This window comes from Nelusetta ayraudi, unplaced genomic scaffold, assembly GCF_046127955.1.
Source record: "Nelusetta ayraudi isolate G7.1 ecotype Tasmania unplaced genomic scaffold, CSIRO-AGI_Nayr_v1 ptg000117l, whole genome shotgun sequence".
Lineage (NCBI taxonomy): Eukaryota > Metazoa > Chordata > Actinopteri > Tetraodontiformes > Monacanthidae > Nelusetta > Nelusetta ayraudi.
The window spans coordinates 1-23,399 of record NW_027466167.1 but is presented as its reverse complement, the minus strand read 5'-3'; the positions used below and the strand labels follow the sequence as shown (position 1 = coordinate 23,399).

Here is a 23,399-nt window from a genome sequence, read left to right as displayed (position 1 = left end):
GGCATCCTGCTACGACGGAAGCCACAACAGAAGGCAGCGCAAGAATTCATGTCACCGTATACTACATTTGCCATGCAGTGTGAATCGCACGCGCTGGATTTCACACCGCCACCACTAGAGGGCGACAGAGTACGTGAAATGCATATTTGGCAGCCACAAAAAACGTGAACGTGAACTAAAATAAATCACCAATCGCATAGAATTCACGAATAAGAGACGCAAGTGTTATTTTCACTGCAAACGAACAAACAAAAACGTGTTTAAAACATTTCTGAATAAGTGTATTAGTATGCACTGTGTTAAAGGTTTGAATATTTTATTAATATTTCTATATTTTATGTATTTTTTTTAAATGCTGGACACCAGTGATGCATTTTTTTTTTTTTCAATGAAGAATTATGTAAGAGAGACTTTTGTAGATCCAGTAAGTCCAGTAAGGTCCAGGAGAACCAGATGGACGTGGAGACGGCCCTTCAGCGCGTTCTTGTCGCCCTCTGGTGTTGACAGTGGCGAAGCACACTCCGGACCTGGAGGCGGATACTGATGCTGTGTGCCCGTTCCCTCCCGCTCCGTGCCAGTGGATAGATGCACCTGTGAAGATGCCAGGTGCGGGGTCGCTGCGGTCATGTCTGCTGCTCTTTGCCTCGATTCTCCGGCCCTGCGCCGCGGCGGAGGTCTCCGTGTGGACGGTGGACATCAACTCGGTCAGTGTTCCCGACGTACGGGCTGCTAAACCGTCTCCGTCTAGTCTTATCGGGCTGCAAGCCTCCGGTGGCTAGCCGACCACCTAGCTTAACCAGCTAGCCGCTCCGGTGTTCCCGTCCCCTTATCCTTTCCTTTCCTTTCCTTTCCTTTCCTTTCCTTGGCATTCGCGCTAATCATGTTCCTGCGCGTCACCAATATCAACGTTTGCTTTACACCACGAAACGAACATAGAAAAACGTTTGCGTCGTTTGCTGCCCCAAAGGATAGCCGAGCGCGTCTTGTGCGTTGCCGGGGCGGACGTCAGCGCAGACGGGGGTTTTTCTCACCAGTAGTCGGCCGCCTGGGCTGGTGCTGGTTCCTATTAAAAGGAACATTCGTTCACCTTTACATTATTAACACACACACACACACACACACACACACACACACACGTATTACAGTGTTGCTACATGTCTCGGGGTGTGAAAAAGAATTGTAATTGAAGCCAGGCTTGTATTCTTTGGCAGCTGGTGTGAACTCTTGGGGGTCATCATCAAGTGTTTCACCCGCTGTCTGTATTTAATGTCTCCTGCTGCTGCTGCACACATGTATGTTGACATCCACGTCTCATCCCTCCGTGTGTCTCTAGTCTGTTTTTCCTCTTTTTCAGACGCAGGACGCTGTGTTTCGAAAGACCCTGTATGCCAACACCACCATCTTCATGAGGTGTAAGTGACCCCCGCTGCACCATCGTCACCCACCGGCCAGTGTTGGTCCCAGTCAGAGCGGGGTTGTTTGTTTTTTGTTTTGTTTTGTTTTGTTTTTTTGTTGCGGATGGATTTGTCAGCGTTCACGGCTGCCACCTGCATCCACAGTAACCGGTAACCAATTAATCCACATGAAAAAAAAAAAAAAATCAAATTAGTTCTGAATACGTTTTTATTATGATGATGAAATATGGAATATTGTTATTATGTCATGGATTTTTGTCTTAAATATCCACCTTTTCTTGTCCAAATCCATTTAGTTGATTTGCCTTTAATGGTGGAACCAGCATTTATTTGCCTTTATTGCTTTAAGAATGTGAACAAGATCAAGATATCTCATCTAGTAGCTGTTTTTGTCAGCGCTTGTCTGAGTTTTTAGACTTGTTTTTTTTTTTTTTAAACAGTAGATATTCTGTGTCAGTCGGTTGCTCACTGCTCGCCGCTGCTCCTCTGTTTGCTTTAGAACCTGCTCTGACTGAGGACCGGGAGTTTGACAGGAAAATCAGGTTTCAGGTTGCCTGATGGGTCTGTTTACTTTCGCCCGGTCACATGTCCTTCAGCTTGGGTTGATTTGAGATGAATCACATTCCTCCGTCCGTTCCCTTCCTCCTCCAGCCTGTCAAGTCACACTGTTGGCCTCTCTTTCTCTTTTACAGTTCAAGGTGACACGGCGTCATGTGACCGCAACCTGGCCTTCAACATCAGCTGGTACCTCCGCTCGTCCGTCTGCTACAACGAAGTCTTCAACACGCCGGTGAGCATCCGTTGAGGGTTAACAATGAATTAGACTGAAAATAAAAACCAGAGGAGATCATTTTTACACTCGAATTCTGATCCTTTTTCTTCTTTCAAGTATTTTATTTATTTTTTGTCTGGTTTTTGATCATCTTGCGGAAGCGTCTCATCCTGAGTATTGATCATTGCAGATTTTATTTATTTTTTTGTTGCTCTGCTTCATCTGCCGTCGTTATCGTGTTGTAAATAAAGCTCCTCTCTTTCCTCTTTGACCCCTTACGCCCGGTTCATCACACCGGACGGGCGCGAGCCGCAGCCCTCTTGTTCACACCAGACGCGCACGGCTCCGCGACGGTCGGCAAGCGCTTCTGCTCAGCTGCTGTTTACTCCCATTCAGACAACTCCCTCTGCTTCTGCACTTCCTAGATGGATTTCACATCGTCCGCCTTGACTTCACAACAAATCCTCTCTGCTTCTTCTTCTCTCTCTCGCTCTTTGAGTTTGTTTGTGACACCCAAAACCCCCACCACCCACCCCTTTGCCAAACCACTCCCTTGCTCACTTTCATGTGTGTGTTTCATCTCTCTCGTACTCTGATACAAGAGACTGAAAAATATAACGTACACAAATATGATCACATTTGTCATTGGCGAAAATTGCTTTTATTTTGAAAATGAAACCGGATTTTCTCGTTTTTCTTTGTGAGACTTCCTGTCCAATTGACGCAGCTCGCGCGCAAAGTCGAGCAGACGGCGAAACGATGAGTGCGTGGCGCGAGCCGCGTGGCGTCTGGTGTGAGCGACCCCATTGGTCGACACGGGCGCCGAAGGGAAGCGGTCTCAGAAGGGTGCTGGACTGTAGTTTCCCTCTCTCTCTGTCCTGTGGTGCAGGACAACAAGGCCATGAACATGTTTGGGATGGACCACATGCTGAAGGACGGCTGGAGCGGCCGCTACAGCCAGGGCTACATGTACTTCGACAACTGCTCCTCGCTCTTCCTGCCCAAGGTTCCAGTCTCAGCCTTTGCTTCCGTCCTCAGTGTTCAGTCACGTCTGGCTAACCGGTCCTCTCCCCCCCCCCCTCCCCCCACCTCCCTTCACAGGTTTACTACACTGACTTCAACCCCTACCAGCCGCTCAGCAGCCCGAAGGTCAGCCGTCATTTGGGTCCTCGTGGGAGAACATAAAAGATTTGTATTTGATGTCATCGCCTCATTTTTTTGTGTTCTGTGTAGAGCGAGCCGTCCAATCAGAGCCTGGTTTGGCCCGACAAACCGGTAAGATGCCTCTGTATAGTTTCTTTTTTTGTTCAGAAAGGTCATAGAAATACATCACAATGAGACCAAGACTTTGGATTCAGTAGTTTTTTTTCCTGTCTTGTCTGGACTTTGGACATGCTGCCCTGTGATTGGCTGATTGAGACAGACAGACAGACAGACAGACAGACAGACAGACAGGCCCCTGACTGTGCTCTTGCTGCAGGACATCGGTGCGGTGGCCAAGGCCTGGGAGGACAGCCCCTACCTGTTCATCGTCAAGATGCAGCCGCTGTTCCGCGGCCTGGACGAGGACGAGTTGGGCGCAGAGCAGCTGAGTTTCGCCTTCACCAGTAAGTTAAGGCTCCTCCCCCCCACCACACCGTGGCAGCAAGTGAGGGCCGACCCGCTCACTGGCTCCTCCTCCTCCTCCTTTCTCTCCTTTTTTTTTGTCTCCTCTCACCAGTGAAAGTTGAGATGAAGGGACCGCATGACTACTCCTCGCCGGCTGATTGGCCCCTGATGATGGTTCGTCACGCCTCTTCACGACACCGACAAATTAAAAAACAAAAACAAACAAACAAAAAAACTAGCATTAAGCCGCCTTTTGCAGCATGACCTCTGACCTCTGACCTCTGTGTTGTCGGGATTACTCCATAAAAGTAATCCAACGACTGATTACTGATTACTCCCTAAGAAGTTATTTAATTTCTTCTTGAACTGCTCTGTTTCACAAGTAATTCATTACTAACTACTTATTTAAGTTTTTGCAAAGTATTTCGGAAAATAACAGAATTGTTACGCGATAAAGTAATTATGATACAATTACCAGTTTTGCCACAGTGACATTACTCGTTAGTAGTTTAATTACAGTAGAGGATCACTTGGTAATAGATTACTCGCCACCACCGCCGACCTCTCTGCTGCCCCGCTTGCAGTTCCTCATGGCCATGTGCATCGTGTACGTGCTGTTTGGCGCCCTCTGGCTGCTGTGGTGCGCCTGCTACTGGAGGGACCTGCTGCGCATCCAGTTCTGGATCGGCGCCGTCATCATACTGGGGATGCTGGAGAAGGCCGTGTTTTACTCCGAGTACCAGAGCATCCGGTACCGAGGAGACTACGGTCAGTCGGGCCAGTTGCTGTCGGGTTTTTCTTTTTTTTTTTTTTGAATTATTTGTCTGTTTTTGTGATTTTTTTTCGGGACGTGCCGTGGCAGAAGTTGCGAGATTCTCACATGCTTCGTGTTTCCTCCTCACAGTCCAGGGTGCTGTGATCTTTGCCGAGCTGCTCTCAGCCCTGAAAAGATCTCTGGCCCGCATCCTGGTTCTCATCGTCAGCCTCGGCTACGGCATCGTCAGGTTTGTCTGCGGGTCATCTCTGGCTCTTCTGTCTTCTTCTCCTCCTCCTCCTCCTCCTCCTCCTCCTCCTCCTCCTCCTCCTTCCTAAACGGGTTCGTTCCTGCCGCCAGGCCTCGGCTGGGCACCACGGTGCACCGGCTGGTCGCCGTGGGACTCCTCTACCTGCTCTTCTCCTCGGTGGAGGGTGTGCTGAGAGTGACGGGGGTGAGTGTTTAGATTTAACACAATTCCACAAACGATTAATTCCTTGCTGTAATGAAATGATCACGTCTACGTCATCCTGCTGCTGCTGCACACTCACTCGCTCACGTAAATATCACCGCTGCTCTTCAGCCAGAACTCTGTCGACGTTTTTGTCTCCTGGAGCTCATTTATTTAATGGCTTATTTATTTATTTATTTATTTATTTATTTATTTATTTTCCGACGCCCAGCGGAGATTTTTGAGGGCAGTCTGGATAAATCAGTGCGATCCGACTGGAGGAGATGACGGAGTGAGAAGGTTACGCAGGGACTGTGTGTCTGGCAGGCAGGACTGCGACCGTGACGATGATGCACACTGAACGTTGCACCCCCCACCACCCTCACCCCCCCTGCCCCCCACACCGCCAACCCCTCCAGAGTGCTTCTGCCTGTGTTTGTGGTGGAGATGAAGCCTGGACGCTCCGTGGCTTCTGCTGCAGCAGACAGACAGGAAGCAGACGTCGCTGACCTCTGACCTCTCTGACCTCGCGTCCTCTCACTATGAGCTTCATCGGACTAAGCTTATAATTCGGTGTTCTCCTTGTCCCAGTTTACATGCGAAACATGTAGATCAGATACATGAGAAAATCGTTTGTTTTTTTTGGCGGGAACGCGTCCACCTCCCCAACACTAGGGGGCGATATCAGTCTTGTGTCAGTGTGTTAACGTGTTAGCTTACTGTCCTCTGCAGGGATTCTACGGGACGGTGGCGCTGGTGGCCAATCTGAGCCTCTCTCTCATCGACTCCTGCGTCATGTGGTGGATATCCTTTGCGCAGCCAGAGCGCCCCCTGCTGCATTCTCAGGGCAAAAAAAAAAAAAAAAAAAATTAAACGGTTCTCTTCTTTGACTAAATTCACATTTTCATCAGCCTGTCCCAAACCACTCGGCTCCTGAAGCTCCGCAGGAACGTGGTGAAGCTGTCGCTGTACCAGCACTTCACCAACACGCTCATCTTCTCCGTCGTGGGTGAGCGAGGGGAACACACGCTCGCCCCCTAGAGGCCACCTTTGACGCCGCTGCCCGACGAGCCTGCCGAGACCCTTTTGACGCCACTCGTTCTGTCTCCGCAGCTTCCATCATATTCATCATCTGGACCACCAAGGTCTTCAAGCTGGTCGACTGCCAGACGGTCAGTGTGGCCTCGGCGTCATCGCGGCGCGGCGCTTTAGTGTGGCGGTGTGTGTTGACGGCAGCGTGCCCTGTCTCCTGCAGGGATGGAGGGACCTGTGGGTGGACGACGCTTTCTGGCGCCTGCTCTTCTCCACCATCCTGCTGGTGATCATGGTGCTGCTGAGGCCCTCGGCCAACAGCCAGAGGTGGGGCCAGGAGCCGGCAGGTTCCCCGCCGTGTCCGTCAGCTCCCGCCGACTCGCTGTCGGTCGTCACCGCGCTGTGCTGTGTCTCTCTCCCCCCCCCTCCCCAGGTTTTCTCATTCCCCACTGATTGACGACGACGACGACGACGACGAAGAGGAGGAGGCCAAGGAGCCCATGCTGAACGAGGCTTTTGGTGAGCAAGTGGCGCCGTTCAGTGCGGTATGGTCCTGTCGAGTTGTTGACGACCACGTCTGTACAGGGTTATTCAGAGCCAATGCACTGAAAACTCAGCCAAGTCACGAGCCACTTTTATTTCCTGGCTTGCACGGATTCAATGTGGCCACCACATGCAGCACGGACGGCATCAAAGCGATAAGAAGAACTCCTCCCAGACGCGTATATCAGCGTGTCAGCATATCACCATTCAGAGTCGATGGCTGCAGTTATTCGACATTCGTTTGAGCGCCCCCCCCCCCCGTGGCAGCCATTCAGAAGCGACGCAATGAAAATGAAATGAAGTCGGTTCGCTCTTTATGAATAACCCTGTGTAGTCGAAGCCTTTTGATCGACAGACGCGAGTCAGCAAAGTCTGCCTGACCATTAGGGGGCGGTAAAGAGCATTTCCCAGGACTTGGAGAGCTTCACTGTGCCCTAGGTAGTTTTTCCACTTCTGTGTCTGTGTTTGTGTTTCAGAGGGGATGAAGATGAGAGGGTCCAAGCCTGATTCCAGCAGCTCCCAGAAACTCCTACATAAAGAGGTTGGTAGGATCTCTGGCGCCCTCCTCTGTCCTCGTCTGAAATAATGACGCTTCCATTTGTTGTGTGACCTGCCCAGGACGAAGATCTGAAGTGGGTGGAGGAGAACATTCCTACGACTGTGGCTGATGTGTGAGTCTACACTTTTATTTGACCCGCGAAGGAGGAAGCACATGGATTTTTTTCCCCCATTTGCGCCAATTTTGTTTAAAATTTTGAGAAAAGTCTATTATAAATGTCCTGCTGAAATGTAGCAGAATCAAAGCTCAATGCCTTAAAATCGCACTGATCACCTCCTCCCCACCCCACCCTCTCTCCCCAGAGCTCTGCCTGTGATGCTGGACGAGGAGGAGGTGAATCTGTCTCTTGATTTGAACCTGTCTCTGACTCTCTGCTGTCCTGTTTCTAAATCGAATTTCTTTTTTTTTTGTTTTTAATTTCTCTGCAGGAAATCCTGAAAACCAAGATGGAGCGATCGAAAATGGAGTAGAAGAAGCGGCGAGGACGACGGAGGGAGGAGAACGCCGATTCCAGCGAGGCAGCGAGCGGACGCTTTCCCGGAGCGACCTGGTTTCCCAAAAACCAGTCGGCAACTTTTCCATCGGTCGATCAGTTTTGTCTCGTGACCAGGCGCTCGGCTACAGGGAGCCGCAGCAGAGCGTTGGGGGGGGGGGGGGAGAGAGAGAGAGAGAGAGAGAGAGAGAGAGAGGCAGCTGCCGAAGGAACTCACACTGATGTCACCATTACAATCTTGGGAGCGATGGAACGATGCACTTTTGATTGATATTTCATTTTTTTTTTCATTTTACGTCCAAAAAATAAAACCGTCCAAAAGTGAAAACAGATCAAATCAGATTTGATATTCTGGAAACATAACAGTGTTGAAGTATCGTGTGATCGCCTGTTGCTTCAGGTTTTTCCAATACATTGCGTTGAAGAGATAAATGAAAGCAGATGTCTGCTTTTTGCAATATTATTTATCTCTGGAAAAGTTCTTTTTTTGATGACGAGGACAATGAAAGTAGCCGTTCCTGTTTTTTCACACAACCCAACCCCCGAAAGTAAACGCTGTTCTCAGCAGTAGTAGTGACGCGGTTCTAATGGGACACGGCCGCTTTCCTGAGCTGCACCAACACTTTTAATTGTGCGTTCCACACTGTTTAGTACGCCACTGGTGTTTTTGTTACCTGCCTCACCGAGTCTTGAATATATGAAGAAGTGAATAAGCTACACGTACGCCACACCTTTCATTTATACACAGCTGCATCGGTCAATTATAAAACTTGAAGCGTATCTGTCAGGGTTTGTCTGTGACCTCTGCTCTTTTGTTTGTTTGGGTTTGGTTTTTTTTGTTTGTTTGTTTGTTTATTTGGGCTCCTCTTTCATGGCCTGGCGAATGTAATGATGTTTAAAGCCAAGAATATACAATTATAAAGAATTGTCAAATTTATATTTGTTGTTTCTGTATCGACAACAATTTGTCCAGTCCTGTTGTCACCAAAGTCCAAATCTTTTTATTTCGTAAAAGTAAATTGTGATAATCATTTAGAATAACACGTTCTTTTGTTTTTTTGGGTTTTTTTTTTACACAAGTTCTCTGTAGTTGTGTCATCACGCTGCAGGCAAAAATAAATTCTTCACATGCTAAGTAAATCATTTTTATTTTAGTCTCACCCATTTGCACTGCAAACTATTTTTTCCCTCTTGATAGAATGTACTTTTGTTACGTGCACACTACTGGCAGTGTGTGTGTGTGTGTGTATGGATAATTTCCAATAACTTTGTGTTTTCTTATCTATATTTATCCAAATGTTATTTTATTTGAGAAAGACATTATGGCTTGGCCTCTGGCTGTACTGTCTGCAAAGCTGAGGATCATGTACGGCTTTTTAGCATATATTCCACAATAATAATAATAAAAAAAAATGTTCTGTAACATGTTTGCAGGTAGATATTTGATGCAGTCATGACAAAAACGTGTTTGTAATATAGGTGCGCGTTCCCGACGCCTTTCAAGGCTGCTTTTGTGGAGATAGATTTGTTTTACAATCGTGTGCGTCAATATGTAAAATGTGCAAATGTATAATGATAAACACCTTTCACAAATACAAAAAAGATTTGTATTTATAGATGACACGTGAACACAGAGATTGCCGATTTGCGCTCCCAAATAACTATGAAACACATCTATCTCCGTATATTTATCAATAACATGGTATGGAGATAGCAACAGCTATCTAATAGCCAAGTTTTAATATAAGACTTCGCGAAGGCGAAGGAGGAGGAGGAGGAGGAGGGGGGGAGGTGGAAAGTCTCGCGAGAATTCCGCCTTTGTGTCACTGCGCCTTTAATGCCTTCCTTGTGAGCGAGCGCGTGCCTCGACTTGAGTCACGTGCCTGTCAAACCTCGGGTCCCCGCGCAGCCGCAGCCGTGGTCAACAACAGAGGAAGTCGCAGCAGCAAGGACCGTCGGCTGGCGGAAAGTAACTGGCCGCAGTGGCCGCTTGCACTTTGCGACAAGTCACTTCAAAGCTTTTCCTCCGTCGCTGTCGACTTACCTCTCTGTTGTTTTTTGTCTGCGGCTCATTTTTCGGCGTGCTTCCGCCGGGATGGAGTGAAGGTAGAACGACTTGCTTGTTTTTTTTTCCGGCGGCCGTGGCTCGCTAAGTTTCAAGCTAGCGGGCTAAGCGATCAGCTGTTGTTGTGTTGGTCGCGGCGAAGCCCAGCTAGCAAACTGCTTTACGCTCGCGGTGTTGACCCGGGACCCGAGCTGCTGCTGCTTACTGCTGCTGCTGCTGCGGCTGCGGTGTCTGCTGAGACTGTCGATCCGCTTCGCCGGTTGATGGCGACACGCCGCGGCTAAAGCGCCGACCCCCGACCCCCGGAAGAGTCCTCGGTGCTCGGCTCGCTAACGGGGAGCCGCTCCGTCTCCGCTGGCTCGGACGTCCCTTGTTCCTTAAACCTTCTTCAATTCACGATGCATGACGCCTACGAACCGGTGCCTATTCTGGAGAAGCTCCCGCTGCAGATCGACTGTCTGGCGGCCTGGGGTGAGTCTGTTGTCCTCGTCGCTCCCTCTCACCTGTTCACGTTGAGGTAGCAGCAGGGGCGTCCCCGTGTGTCTGTCATGCCTGACAGAATTGACGGCAACCTGTGAACCAACCTGCAGATCGTGATGAGTGTGGTGTTCTCTCCCCCCCCACAACCCCCCCACCCCCCATCCTGCAGAGGACTGGCTGCTGGTCGGGACGAAGCCTGGGCACCTTCTCCTCTACAGAATCAAGAAGGATGCGGGTGTGGTGGATCGACAGACCGTGTGTTTGGTTTGGGGTTTTCCTCTTGAGGATTTTATCGTATTTAACTAACATCTTTTTTTTCCTTCTTCTTTTTTTTGTCGTCAAATTAGGCACCAACCGGTTTGAGGTGACGCTGGAAAAATCCAACAAGAACTTTTCAAAGAAAATTCAACAGGTAAAAAAATATATATATAAATATATATATATAAAAGGCAGCTACTGGTTACGCATTTGACGCATTGACCAAAGGGAATCTTGACTCCCTCGGCTGGATGTTATGTGTCCACTTCACGTAAATGTGATTTAAACCTCACATGATTCCATTTAATCTCTTGCTCTTTCTCCAGCTCTATGTTGTCTCACAGTACAAAATCCTTGTCAGCCTTCTGGGTAAGATTCCTGCCACAGTGCCACCCAAGCACAATCCATTACGGCGCTAAAAACACTTGGCGTTGTTTGTTTTTTTTTTAGCTCATTTTTAATTTGACACTAGAATTTCCTTGCAGAGAACAACATCCATGTGCACGACCTGCTGACGTTCCAGCAGATCACTGTGCTGCCCAAGGCCCGAGGAGCCACTCTGTTCGCCTGCGACCTGCAGGTCAGTTCAGTCCCGCTCATTAAACTCCTCCTTCCTTCTGCACCAGTCATTCAGCCAGTCAGAGTTTACTGGACCAGCTTCCTGGAACTGTGGCTCACGCACCAGGGAGCCTGCACAAAAAACTGGTTTATTCACATTTGAACACGTCGCCGCCTCGTTCCACCCGTGAGAAAAACATTGTCACTGCTGCTGCCGACTGTTTGGTCCGTCAGTCTGTCTTTGTGCTTGTGGGGCACTGCAGGACAACTCTGATTAGGACTCAAAGGTACAGAAATAGACCATCTTTGTGCGTTCTCATATTTCTTTGTTTTCATTTTGGCAAATGTTTTGACTCCTTGCCAAAGAGAGCGGTCAGACTGAGTCTGTAAATAAAAGTGCAGGAGCAAACAAAGCAGGAATCACATGAGTGCGTCACGTGTTCTCTTCAGATTCATCCCCGTCTCAATCATTCCGTCGCCCAGGCTAACAGTATTTTCCCCTCCCTGCCTCCCCTGCTTCCGTCTTTCTGTCGCACTCATGTTTTCCCTCGTTTGAAGCCGCAGTGATTGTTTCCTGTTTGTCTTGATCCCCCCCACCCATCAGCAGAGTGGCAGCGGAGAGGACCGCCTGAGGATGTGTGTGGCGGTGAAGAAGAAGCTGCAGCTCTACTACTGGAAGGACCGCGAGTTCCACGAGCTGCAGGTAAACAAACAAACAAACAAACAAACAAACAAGACGTGAGGTCAGCGCGGTGAGTGCTTTTCCTCCTCCTCCACCTTCACAGGGCGACCTGGGCGTCCCAGACATCCCCAAGTCCATGGCCTGGTGCGAGAACTCCATCTGTGTTGGCTTCAAGCGGGACTATTACCTCATCCGGGTACGTGCAAACACAAGCAACAAGCCAAATCTTTTCTGAAAATAGCACAGCTCGGTCTAACATTTCATTTTATTCTGTTGCTATTCCTCTGTAATAACACTTGTATTTATATCGATTCGAAAATGACAATATCTTGAAGAAAAATAATAATAATTACAAATATTTTATTGTACATGAAGTCTGCAAGGTTTCGATGAACATTTAAAAACTGCGCTCAACGTGTGTTCATGAAGCGTCCCATATCATTTTGTTAACGTGTGCACCGTGGTTCACGATTGGTCCAAAGGGTTCGTCTGTGGTAAATGGTGAAATTGCCAACGATTGCTGGGATTGATATGAAATTTGTGAGAAATAATTCATGCGATCACAGTTAATACGGCAATTAATAACGACATGCAACCGCAGGCAAGCTGAGACGCAGTGTTATTCAAGAGGCTTCCTGCGTTGCCGTGTGTCTCGGAGGGTGTTGACGAGCCGTGTTGTTGTCGTTCTCTCCACGCGTCGTCCCCGCTGGCGGCGGGCGGGCAGATGGACGGCCGCGGCTCCATCAAGGAGCTCTTCCCCACCGGGAAGCAGCTGGAGCCCCTGGTGGCCCCGCTGGCGGACGGGAAGGTGGCGGTGGGCCAGGACGACCTGACCGTGGTGCTGAACGAGGAGGGCGTCTGCACCCAGAAGTGCGCCCTCAACTGGACGGACATCCCCATTGCCATGGGTAAGGCAAGAGCGAAGGGGGGGGCGCCGCCGGGCTGTGGTCACGTGACTCGAGGTTTTGATATGGATGGTAACGGACAGCGAGGTGACAGGATCACGTGCCGCCTGAAGTTTGAAAAAAATAGAAGAAGAAGAAGATGAAGATGAAGGCAAAATCCAGCCCCGTCCTCCCTCCCCTCAGTCACTACATTGACTTTGACTTTGCTTTCACTTTGTCCATAATCCTTGACCGTCCCACATTCTGCATATTTCCTCCCACTTCATACTGTAATCTTGCATGAGTCCGTTCACATCATTCAAATTCATAGCAGCCAATGTGACGGCGCCCTCCAGTGGCCACCAGAGGAATTGTCATTTTAGCCCAGCCCCGCCCTCCTCCCCAAACGATTCTTTGTCGACACATTTGGGGTCAGTCACGGCGGCTCATCTTTGGAACACTTTACTTTTTTTCTTCCAACCCTGAGCCAACAGCGAGAATCTGAGGCAGGAAATGAAGCCCTGGGGCACTTCCTCCAAGACTCTGTGGTTTTTCCTGTGCATTGGCCTGCAGTAACTCTTCCCGACTGGGGCGGGAGACTGCGGGTCCGGTTGGACTCGTCTCCAATCCCATCTGCCCTCAGGGTCCTCGCTCGGCCTGCTGAGGTGGCAGCAGTTCCATCCACACGTGGGCTGCATTCTGACGACTTAAAAAAAAAAAAGAAAAAAAGAAAAAAGAAGCCGCGTAGAGTCGCCCACGTCACCGTCGTGGATCACGACCATCGCGATCATGTGACGACTGCGCTCGCACAGCACCGGCTTTTGTTGCCGCAGCTTCACCCACGCATTTCCATGTAATCACGACTTTGTTGAATATGTAGTTGTAATTGAGCAAACTGTGGAACCCTGAGAGAACCCAGAAGATTTCCTTGTGTGCGAATCATTCGGGCCTTCACACATTTAGGTAGGGGTGGGGGGAAAAAAAAGATTCTTAGATTAATCGCCATTATGACACTGCCAAATTTAAGGATCAATTCACAAGTTTGGAAAAATCTTTTTTTTTTTTTTTTTTCTTTTTTTTTAACGAGGTTGGAACTCATGTGCGACTGCGCTGCAGCGTCTTACCGGGCCCTCTACGGTGACGCACGCTAGACACACCAGCACGCAGATCCAAACCAACTCAAACCAACTGACCAGACACACACACACACGCACGGCATTAAAGACGACTGAAAAACAAATTCGACCGGTTCCTTCGGGATTTAAAGCCAGCATGTGGCGGCATTCTGGGTTTTACCGGGTTGATGGGGGAAAAGAAACTCGACAAAAGTCGCGTTGTGTGTAAGTTGTGTCACGCTGCAAAGAAACAAACCAAACATGAGTATATAAATAAATAAATATATATATATATATATATATATATATACATATATATATATATATATATATATATATATATATGTATATATATATATATATATATGTATGTATGAATCGTGATAAATCGCGATTCTTGATTAATCGTGATTAATCGCATCGTAGCGCTCTGAGTCGGAATCAAACTGAATCGTCAGGTACGGAGTGATTCCCAACCCTAATATTTAGTCGTATTTTTAAAAAAAAATTAAAAAAATTAAAATGATGCAGAGTTGCTCACACTCATTTTCCAGTTTGCGTCTACATATCCATGTACATCTTTGTACCCTATCGCCTCCAGAGCACCAGCCTCCGTACATCATTGCCGTGCTGCCTCGCTACGTGGAGATCCGGACCTTTGAGCCGAGGCTGCTGGTGCAGAGCGTGGAGCTGCAGAGGCCTCGCTTCGTCTCCTCGGCGGGGTGAGCAAGCCCGGCTGGGCGACCATCAGTCTCTCTCTCCCCCCCCCCCCCCCACCCCCACCCAGTGACGCGTCCATCCAGGATCGGTGGTGAGATCTCCTCTCCTCTCCTCTCCTCTCTGCTCCCCCCCCCCCCCCGCAGGCCCAACGTGGTCTACGTGGCCAGCAACCACTTTGTGTGGCGCCTGGTGCCCGTGCCCATCTCCAGCCAGATCCGCCAGCTGCTCCAGGACAAGCAGTTTGAGCTGGCCCTCCAGCTGGCGGTGAGAGAGAGAGAGAGAGAGGCTGACGCTCATTAGACGCCGCGTGCCACAGTGTGATGACTTTTTTTCCCCCCCTCTTCCTGCCAGAAGATGAAGGACGACTCGGACGGTGACAAGAAGCAGCAGATCCACCACATCCAGAACCTCTACGCCTTCAACCTGTTCTGTCAGAAGAGGTTTGACGACTCCATGCAGGTGTTTGCCAAACTGGGCACAGGTGAGTCGCCTGACACTCAGACAGCATTCGGCCAATCGGTGCCTTCTGTTTACCTACCTCTCACCACCCTGAGGCCTCGTCAGAGCGTTTCTCCCCGGATGCAACCTGAGCATCTTTCACCTGGACTCACTCTCTAATATCACTCTTAACAGCACTGTTGATGATGTCACTGGCGGGGGAAACTCTGTTGTTGTTGTTGTAGTTTTAAAGGTCCAGTGTGTAATATTTTTAAGGAAGCCCGTCTGACAGCATATATATACACATACATACATATACATATACATATCTATATCTATATATATAGATATAGATATATAGATATAGATCTATATCTATATGTATATGTATATCTCCACCTCTGCCAGTGAGTCAGTAGAATATCGGGGCCTTTTACATGAGGCTGTGTCGAGTTGCTGGACTTCAGCCGGACCCTGCTGCTGTGTCGTGCGCATGCTGCCCCCCCCCCCCCCCCCCCCCCCCGCCCTTCCCCTTCCTCCAGCTGATTGGACGTCCGTTTGCCGGGACAGTCCTGCCCTCCGGTTCGTCTCAGCTCCTTCCATCTCCCGCCTGTCAAGCAGACGCTTCAAGTGTCACCCCCCCCACACACCCCCCACCCCTCTCTCCCCTCCTCCCAGATCCGACCCATGTGATCGGGCTGTACCCAGACCTGCTGCCATCGGACTACCGCAAACAGCTGCACTACCCCAACCCTCTGCCCACGCTGTCCGGAGCCGAGTTGGAGAAGGCTCACCTCGCCCTCATCGACTACCTCACGCAGGTGTGTGTGTGTGTGTGTGTGTGTGTGTGTGTGTGTGTCTCTGTGTGTGTGTGTGAACAAAACCTTGTGTGTGAAGCCTATATGAAGCAGATAAAAGACACTCGCACTCGCACACACCAACGCGTGCTGTTTTTTCCCCTCTGGGCTGCGTTGCAGAAGCGCAGCCACCTGGTGAAGCAGCTCAACGACTCGGACCCGTCCACCACGTCCCCGCTCATGGAGGGAACGCCGACCATCAAGAGCCGCAAGAAGCTGCTGCAGATCATCGACACCACGCTGCTCAAGTGTTACCTGCACGTGAGGCCCCCGGAAACCGAGCCGCTCTCTCACTGACTGCATTTCTATTATCCCTAGAACTGCGCAAAGCATGAAGGTCGCAATGAAATGCTCGTAATGGAAACGGCTAAATTTCGACAACAAACTCTCTTCTATCGCTAAAAGGTTTTTGCGCTCTCCTGAGGAGGTTTTTCAGACGCATCGATATCGAGGTCCATCGCAAAAGTGTCACGGAAACGACTTTTTTCGCATTTCCGCGTCAGCTAACGTGACGTACGAGGGTCACGTGACCAGTTCACTTGAAGTAAAAAAACGGCATGTTGTGTTTGGACGGAGGAGGAGACGGAATATATATATATATATATATATATATATTTTTACAAGTAATCAAAGTGAAACACATAGCGACCACTCTTGACAGCCAAACGGACAAAAGCAAATGTCATGTTTTCCTAAATCTTGCGGGACGAGATTTTCCGAGAACTACGGCCGCAAATTGCAATTGCAGTTTGTCGAAGTTTCACAAATATCGATTTTATTTGGGGAAAAACTGTGCTGGAAACGCAGCTATCGTTAATACCGTGTGTACACGCCGCCGACTAATTTCAGAGTTGAACTCCAGTCTATCCTGCTTTATGAAATAATGATGTGCTCTCCCATCATGGAATACATGAAGAGAATTCCAGGTGTGCAAAGTTCAGCGTGAACACACTAACAGTCGGCTGCCCTAAAGAGGCTAAAATGCAAACCGTGATGTGCAGTGCAACTAAATGTGATTGTAATACAAAGTCTCTGTTTGAGAAATGTTTGCTATTTTTTTCTTGTTGCAATTTTAAAGCTCCCAACCTCTCCAACGACGGCTGCCGTATTGCACCCTGGACATTATGTCTCTAAAATCCCATTCAGTTAGACGTTCAAGGCCGGGACTGTCAAAGCCATCCCATAATGTGCTCAGAGCATCCTGACTGGTTTTACCTCCGCTTGCGATGCTCTGATTACATCCCAGGAGATTATTTCACCAATGGAACTCGTAATGGAGGTCAATGCAGAAACGAGTCGGTGACCCCAAACTGTTGAACGTGTGTGTGTGTGTGTGTGCTTCTCACGAGCGAGAAGCGCACACACACACACACACACACACGCACACACGCGTGCTCCGGCGGCTGGACAGCAGATAAATAGATGGATGGGTGGATGGACTTCATTGACCCCAAATTGGGATGAAACTCCATTGTAACGGCACGAGAGACAAAGTATACAAAAAAACCAAAAAACAAACAATCACAAGGCGGCCCGGCCCAGCAGCAACTGAGCAGCAGTGAGGAGCAGCAGGACACCGTCCCTGTTGCCAGTGTTGAGCAGCCTGACTCATGACCGTGTCGCTGTGATTGGCCGCAGACCAACGTGGCCATGGTGTCGCCGCTGCTGCGCCTGGAGAACAACCACTGCCACATCGAGGAGAGCGAGTACGTCCTGAAGAAGGCGCACAAGTACAGCGAGCTCATCATCCTCTACGAGAAGAAGGGCCTGCACCAGAAAGGTGAGGCTGGAGGCCGGGTCGTTCAACAGTCGACAGTTGCTGCTCCGTGGCCTCGTGTTGCCGCAGCAGATTCCTGCCGGCTGCTTGTGATGTCATGATGTCGTGCTCTCTGCCCCCCCCCCCCCCCCCACCACCACCACCACCTCTCTTTCCCACCCTCTTGAAATTCCCACACATCTGCCTCACTCTTTGGGTCACTTTATGTAACGCAGCAGCAGCAGCAGCAGCAGCAGACCCTGTGACATTTGGGTTGCATTAAGTTAATCCTTCTTTTCTCTCTCTCTCTCTCCCTCTCTCTTCCTCTTCCTCTCTCTCTCTCCCTCTCTCTCCCTCTCTCTCTCTCTCTCTCCCTCTCCTTCTCTCTCCCTCTCTCTCTCCCTCTCTCTCTCCCTCTCTCTCCTCCTCTCTCTCTCTCCCCCTCTCTCTCTCTCCCCCTCTCTCTCCTCTCTACCTCTCTCTCTCTCCTCTCTCTCTCTCTCTCTCTCTCTACCTCTCTCTACCTCTCTCTCGCTCTCTCTCTCTCTCCTCCTCTCTCTCTCTCTCTCTCTCTCTCCTCCTCTCTCTCTCTCTCTCTCTCTACCTCTCTCTACCTCTCTCTCGCTCTCTCTCTCTCTCCTCCTCTCTCTCTCTTCCCCTCTCTCTCTCCGTCTCTCTCTCTCTTTCCCTCTCTCTCCTCCTCTCTCTCTCTCTCTCTCTCCTCCTCTCTCCCTCTCTCTCTCCTCCTCTCTCTCTCTCTCTCTCTCTCTCTCCTCCTCTCTCTCTCTCCCCCTCCCTCCCTCTCAGCTCTGCAGGTGCTGCTGGATCAGTCGACCAAGGCCAACTCTCCTCTGAAGGGCCACGAGCGGACGGTGCAGTATCTGCAGAGGCTGGGTGAGAGAGCTAACTTTGAAACATGCATAAATAAGTGTCTCAAGGGTTTTGTTTTTGTTTTTTTCATATTCAAAAGATTTTGAGGCCAGTCTAAAGCGTCAGCTGATTTCTGTCCTGCCACACAGGTGTGGAGAACCTGGGCATCATCTTTGAGTTTTCTCCCTGGGTGTTGAAGATTTGTTCCGAGGACGGCCTGAAGGTTCGGACTCCCAGCGCTCTTCCTGCCGCCGCCGCTGCTGCCTCGTCTCTCGACCGCTGATCTGATTGGCTGCTCGTTCCAGATCTTCACCGAGGACCTGACGGAGGTGGAGACCCTGCCCAGGCACAAAGTGCTGAACTTCCTGAAGGAGGGCTTCAAGGAGTTGGCCATCCCCTACCTGGAGCACATCGTCTACGTGTGGGAGGACCAGGGCCCCGAGTTCCACAACGTGCTGATCCAGCTCTACCTGGAGCGGGTGCAGAGCCTCATGAAGCAGTACCTCAACTCGCTGCCGGAAGGTGGGACCTTCAAAAAAAACAAAAAAACAAACACCTGGGCTGTCCTTCACTGTTTGCGTGCCTCCAGCCAGAGACGGTTAGAATGGGGGAGGGCTGAGGAAAAGGAGAAGTTCTGGTCACAGTATCGCAGCATCAGGACAACTGGTTCCCTCGGTTATATGAAACAACACACGATACACACAGTACAGTAATCTAAATTTACGAGCACATTTTCCCCCCGCGGTAACGTCTCTGCATATGGATCCAGTTTGTTGCTCCTCCACTCAACAGTTTGTCCCGTCGCTGCTCTGCAAACAGAGCCGGCGCCAGGACTTGAAGTCCACCCAGATTAACCCTCTGCAGCCGACTTCCATTGTTTGCTCCACTTTAAAGGCCCAGTGTGCAAGATTTGGCTTGATTTATGTTTTTTATATCGTTAAAAGTTTAATATGCTGCCCATAAATGTGTTAATTTTAGGGCGAACGCTCGCAACCTCAAACAAACGAGCGGAGAGGAAGGTGGACGAGGTGTGCAGGTTTGGGTGCGTAGGCCACCGTAGTTGACTGGCAGGCGCTGGAGAGGGGGAGGAGAGAGCCGAAGAGCTTCTCAAACTTCCACGAAATCTCCAAATATTACACACTTAACCTTTGACACGGATCTGGAGTAAATGCTAGCGGTGCTGTACGGCCTAAGCTTGGAATGGTTTGAGTCATTGACCGGACCAATCAACGTCCTCTGAGGAGGGAAGGAGAGAGGGATGGAGGAGGGGGGGGTGGAGCTCCATGCGGGGCTGAGCTGTGACCAAGGCCAGTGTTTGGCCTGCCTGGTCGGTCTGATCACACCACGTCAACAGTTCCTCACGAGAAGAAAAGCAGAGAAAATGTGCTTGAGCCAACATTCCACGGACTGATTAGATCAGTGGAACCTGGTCGTTCAAGGTGTCCGTCCGCCTGCTCGTCTCTCATGCGGCTGCTGCTGCTGCTGCTGCTGCTGTGCTGCAGGGGTCCCCGCCGTGGCTGCAGGGAAGGAGGCAGGCGACCTGGGAGAGTTCCGGAAGAAGCTCCTGTCGTTCCTGGAGACGTCCAGCAGCTACGAACCTGCCCGGCTCATCAGCGACTTCCCCTTTGACGGTGACGCTTCCCACCACACACACACACACACACACACACACGGTCCGAAAGCTCTGTTTTTTTAGGAGGCAGAGCTTGATCTTTGGTTTGACCTCTTTGACCCCTGTGGTGCTGCAGGCCTGCTGGAGGAGCGGGCCCTGCTCCTGGGCCGGATGGGCAAACACGAGCAGGCGCTCTTCATCTACGTGCACATCCTGAAGGACACCGGCATGGCTGAGGAGTAAGTCAGCAGCAGCAGCAGCAGCAGCAGCAGCAGCAGCAGTGATCTGACCTCAGCTCTCTTCTCTGTCTGCAGGTACTGTCACCGGCACTACAACAGCTCAGTGGAGGGAAACAAAGATGTAAGTTGCTCTTTTTCTGCCGCTGGTTTGATATTGAAATCATTTTATTTATTTATTTATCTGTTTGTTTGTTTGTTTATTCATTTACTTGACACGACGGTTGGTGATCCGGCCGGCGCCCCCTGCAGGTGTACCTGTCCCTCCTGCGGATGTACCTGTCCCCGCCTGACGTCCACTGTCTGGGGCCCATCAAGATGGAGCTGTCGGAGCCCCAGGCCAACCTGCAGGCGGCGCTGCACGTCCTGGAGCTGCACCACAGCAAACTCAACACCACCAAGGTAACGTCTGGCCTCAGGGAAACCAAAAAAATAAAAGTAAATAAAAAATCAAAGCGGCCTTTTCATTTGGTTGCATCATAGATTTTTTTTTAATTTTTGAGGCAGTGAGTTTAATCTGCAGCGCAACCAAGAAACACTGAAAGGTCGATGTAATAAAAGTGACTTTGGTTTTGCCTCGATGTCGAGCAGCAGCCTGAACCCGAAGGATTGCTCTTCTCAATCTGTTACACCAGGAAGCAGCCGACTTCCCAGGGATACAGCGTGGCAGCCCATTCATTTCAATGGAGTTGTCTGCTAGCTAGCTAGATAGCCAGCACAGAAGGCGAAAAAACGTTTTTGCCTACCTGGTGCTGATGCACTAGGATGCATCAGCCAATCAGAACGAGCCGAGACATAGCAGCACGTACGGAATAGAAAACACTTTCCTGGCAATTTTCTGGCCGTTATCATTTTATTTATTTTTTTTGAAAGATTAAAAGTCCGGGACTTAAAAATCATGATCCGTATTTCAGGTCAAAGGTCGTAAGGTCAACCATTTGACTGTTTTTTTTAATTTTTTTTATTGAGGTCCAATGGGGAACAATGCTTTTTGGGGTTTTGGGGGTGCAGTACCTCAAGTGGCCACTGGGGGGGGAATCAGTGTGGTATCCAGTTCTTATAATAATAATGATAATAATACATCCACGGCTGTACAGCCCTGCGGATGCATTTGTAAACCCAAACAGTCGCTGGTTGGTCACTTCCTGCTCGCTCTCGGGGAAGTGTTGAGCGCTAACAAGAGTCGGCCTGGCCTGCGTTTCCCCGGCAACGCCGCCGCCGCCGCTGGAAGCAACAAGATGAGACAGAAGCAAAACCTCCAGCATGACCCACATTTCACCAGAAATCCCTCCCGTCGTTTCCTCATCATTCGGCCCGTCTTCATCAAGCAGCGTCCCCCCCCCCCCCCGGCTCTCTCCTTTGTTAAATTCATTCAATCATTCATTCTTAAAGTATTTATGTTACCAGATTCTGCTGCTGCGGTAAAACTTGATGAACGCCCCGGCAGATTTCAGTCAACGCTCTCGCACACTGAACAGAACCAGACCACAATGGGGGGGGAGGGGTTTGGGGGTGGGGTGGAGGGGTGTTAAACAGCATCAAGTCAAAGAGCGACGCGTCCCGTCTGAGGGAATCACGCTGTTGTGATTATCACCTGACTGCTGACTGTCTGACTGGGACCTTTATTCAAGTGGAGGCGTCGAGCTGCGAGGCCAACATCAGCTCTAATTTAATTGGATCAAGTCTTGAGTGTTTCAGTCGCACTGGCGAGTTGTCACGCTGCAGCCGCTGATCACACACACATACACACACACACACACACAGTATGTTTATCTATGTATATGTGCTTGTGTGTGTATATATATATATATATATATATATATGTATGTATGTATATGTATACGTGTGTATATATATATATGTATGTATATATATATACACACACACACATATATATATATATATATATATACATACACGTATATGCATATATGTGTATGTATATATGTATTTATGTATATATATATATTTTATTTTATATATATATGTATATACATATATATACATATAAAAGCATACACACACACACACACACACATTTGATGACTTCATTTTTTTATGTGTTGATTGAATTCATTTCTCTCTTTCTTGATTCTCCCCCACTCGTATTTTCCCGCCAGGCCATCAACCTGCTGCCGGCCAACACGCAGATCCGAGAGATCCGGGTCTTCCTGGAGAGCGTGCTGGAGGAGAAGGCCCAGAGGAAGCGCTGCAACCAGGTGCTGAAGAGTCTGCTGCAGGCCGAGTTCCTGCGGGTGAGTTCTCTATCCATGGTTTTCTTGTACTGTTCTCTGCCCCCCCCCCCCCCCAAAAAAAAAAAAACTGGATCCTGACGTTTGACCTGGCTCCAGGTCCAGGAGGAGCGGATCTTCCACCAGCAGGTGAAGTGCGTCATCACGGAGGAGAAGACGTGCCGGGTCTGCAGGAAGAAGATCGGAAACAGGTAACGCCTCGGCTTCCTGTGTGTGTGTGTGTGTGTGTGTGTTCCATTTTATTTCATTTTTTTTATTTATTTTTTATCGAATCATTTGTTACTTGTTCTTTTACTGTGTGTGTTGTTGCTTTATTGCATTTGTTTTATTTTGTAAAGTGTACTTGAGTGGTCAGAGAGGCACTTATAAATCAAGTGTGTGTGTGTGTGTGTGTGTGTGTGTGTGTGTGTGTGTGTGTGTGTGTGTGTGTGTGTGTGTGTGTGTGTGTGTGTGTGTGTGTGTGTGTGTGTGTGTGTGTGTGTGTGTGTCCCGCAGTGCGTTCGCCAGGTATCCCAACGGCGTGGTGGTCCATTACTTCTGCTGCAAAGATCGCCAGGTGTGTCCCACTGAGCAGTGATGGCTGGATGGCTGGTTGGATGGATGGGTGGCTCCGCCCACTCTGCTCTGACCCACCCCCACCGCACCCGTCCAGGACGTGTTCATGAACTCGAATCGTCGGAGCCGACCTGCGGATGAGCGGCACAGCAGTGACGCTTTTTCACGGCTGGAGGGACGATTTGATTGGTGGGGGGCGGAGCCAGGAGGATGAGGAGGAGCCGGGAAGTGGCAACGATGAGGGTGGGCCAGGGTGGGGTTGATTTTTCCTCCTTCTTTTTTTTTTTTTAACGCTCCTTTTGCCGCATTTCCCCTGGAAGGCAGAGCGGCGCTGCGGCTCCGAGGAGGCGGAGCTCCGGCTCCGCCGTGACTCCGCCTGCTTCGACTCGGCTCAAAGCAGTGCTTTATTCTGGAACCTTGGAAGTGGCTTCATG

The 23,399-nt window shown here is 49.7% G+C and overlaps 2 protein-coding genes across 5 annotated transcripts; both read left to right on the top strand.

The window, feature by feature from the left end:
- The first annotated feature begins 491 nt into the window (after positions 1 to 491).
- LOC142903737 (transmembrane protein 87A-like) lies at positions 492 to 9,050 on the top strand. 3 transcript variants are annotated; one of them, XM_076049541.1, is made up of 20 exons: positions 492 to 704; positions 1,334 to 1,412; positions 2,108 to 2,205; positions 3,077 to 3,193; positions 3,289 to 3,336; positions 3,421 to 3,462; positions 3,668 to 3,794; positions 3,908 to 3,969; positions 4,380 to 4,563; positions 4,700 to 4,799; positions 4,910 to 5,003; positions 5,733 to 5,806; positions 5,903 to 6,009; positions 6,114 to 6,172; positions 6,256 to 6,359; positions 6,466 to 6,551; positions 7,052 to 7,116; positions 7,194 to 7,246; positions 7,437 to 7,467; positions 7,563 to 9,050. In XM_076049541.1, the coding sequence occupies exons 1-20, from the start codon at positions 600 to 602 to the stop codon at positions 7,602 to 7,604; spliced, it is 1,677 nt and encodes a 558-aa protein (XP_075905656.1). In that variant the 5' UTR covers positions 492 to 599; the 3' UTR covers positions 7,605 to 9,050. The 3 variants fall into 3 exon arrangements, with proteins under 3 accessions (XP_075905656.1, XP_075905657.1, XP_075905658.1); XM_076049542.1 differs by having other exon boundaries at positions 510 to 704; positions 1,355 to 1,412; XM_076049543.1 differs by lacking the exons at positions 492 to 704; positions 1,334 to 1,412 and adding an exon at positions 1,874 to 2,016.
- A 554-nt stretch (positions 9,051 to 9,604) lies between these two features.
- vps39 (VPS39 subunit of HOPS complex) lies at positions 9,605 to 23,376 on the top strand. Of its 2 annotated transcripts, none has more exons than XM_076049524.1 (24): positions 9,605 to 10,163; positions 10,342 to 10,407; positions 10,520 to 10,584; positions 10,757 to 10,799; positions 10,916 to 11,010; positions 11,593 to 11,691; positions 11,774 to 11,866; positions 12,395 to 12,578; positions 14,271 to 14,391; positions 14,533 to 14,653; positions 14,741 to 14,870; positions 15,506 to 15,648; positions 15,805 to 15,945; positions 17,323 to 17,464; positions 18,248 to 18,334; positions 18,460 to 18,533; positions 18,616 to 18,832; positions 19,813 to 19,941; positions 20,059 to 20,161; positions 20,237 to 20,282; positions 20,411 to 20,560; positions 22,279 to 22,413; positions 22,510 to 22,601; positions 22,906 to 23,376. In XM_076049524.1, exons 1-24 carry the CDS (start codon positions 10,091 to 10,093, stop codon positions 22,985 to 22,987), a joined length of 2,631 nt encoding a protein of 876 aa, XP_075905639.1. In that variant the 5' UTR covers positions 9,605 to 10,090; the 3' UTR covers positions 22,988 to 23,376. The 2 variants fall into 2 exon arrangements, with proteins under 2 accessions (XP_075905639.1, XP_075905640.1); XM_076049525.1 differs by having other exon boundaries at positions 9,606 to 10,163; positions 14,744 to 14,870.
- The last annotated feature ends 23 nt before the right edge of the window (positions 23,377 to 23,399 follow it).

Excerpts from the sequence above, each read along its gene's own strand:
- LOC142903737 (XM_076049541.1), top strand. The coding sequence starts at position 600 with ATGCCAGGTGCGGGGTCGCTGCGGTCATGTCTGCTGCTCTTTGCCTCG. Across the intron at positions 5,807-5,902 it reads TCCTGCGTCATGTGGTGGAT|TTTCATCAGCCTGTCCCAAA; the intron begins ATCCTTTGCGCA and ends CTAAATTCACAT. Across the intron at positions 7,468-7,562 it reads TGATGCTGGACGAGGAGGAG|GAAATCCTGAAAACCAAGAT; the intron begins GTGAATCTGTCT and ends ATTTCTCTGCAG.
- vps39 (XM_076049524.1), top strand. The coding sequence starts at position 10,091 with ATGCATGACGCCTACGAACCGGTGCCTATTCTGGAGAAGCTCCCGCTG. Across the intron at positions 18,534-18,615 it reads GTTCCGAGGACGGCCTGAAG|ATCTTCACCGAGGACCTGAC; the intron begins GTTCGGACTCCC and ends TGCTCGTTCCAG. Across the intron at positions 19,942-20,058 it reads CAGCGACTTCCCCTTTGACG|GCCTGCTGGAGGAGCGGGCC; the intron begins GTGACGCTTCCC and ends GTGGTGCTGCAG.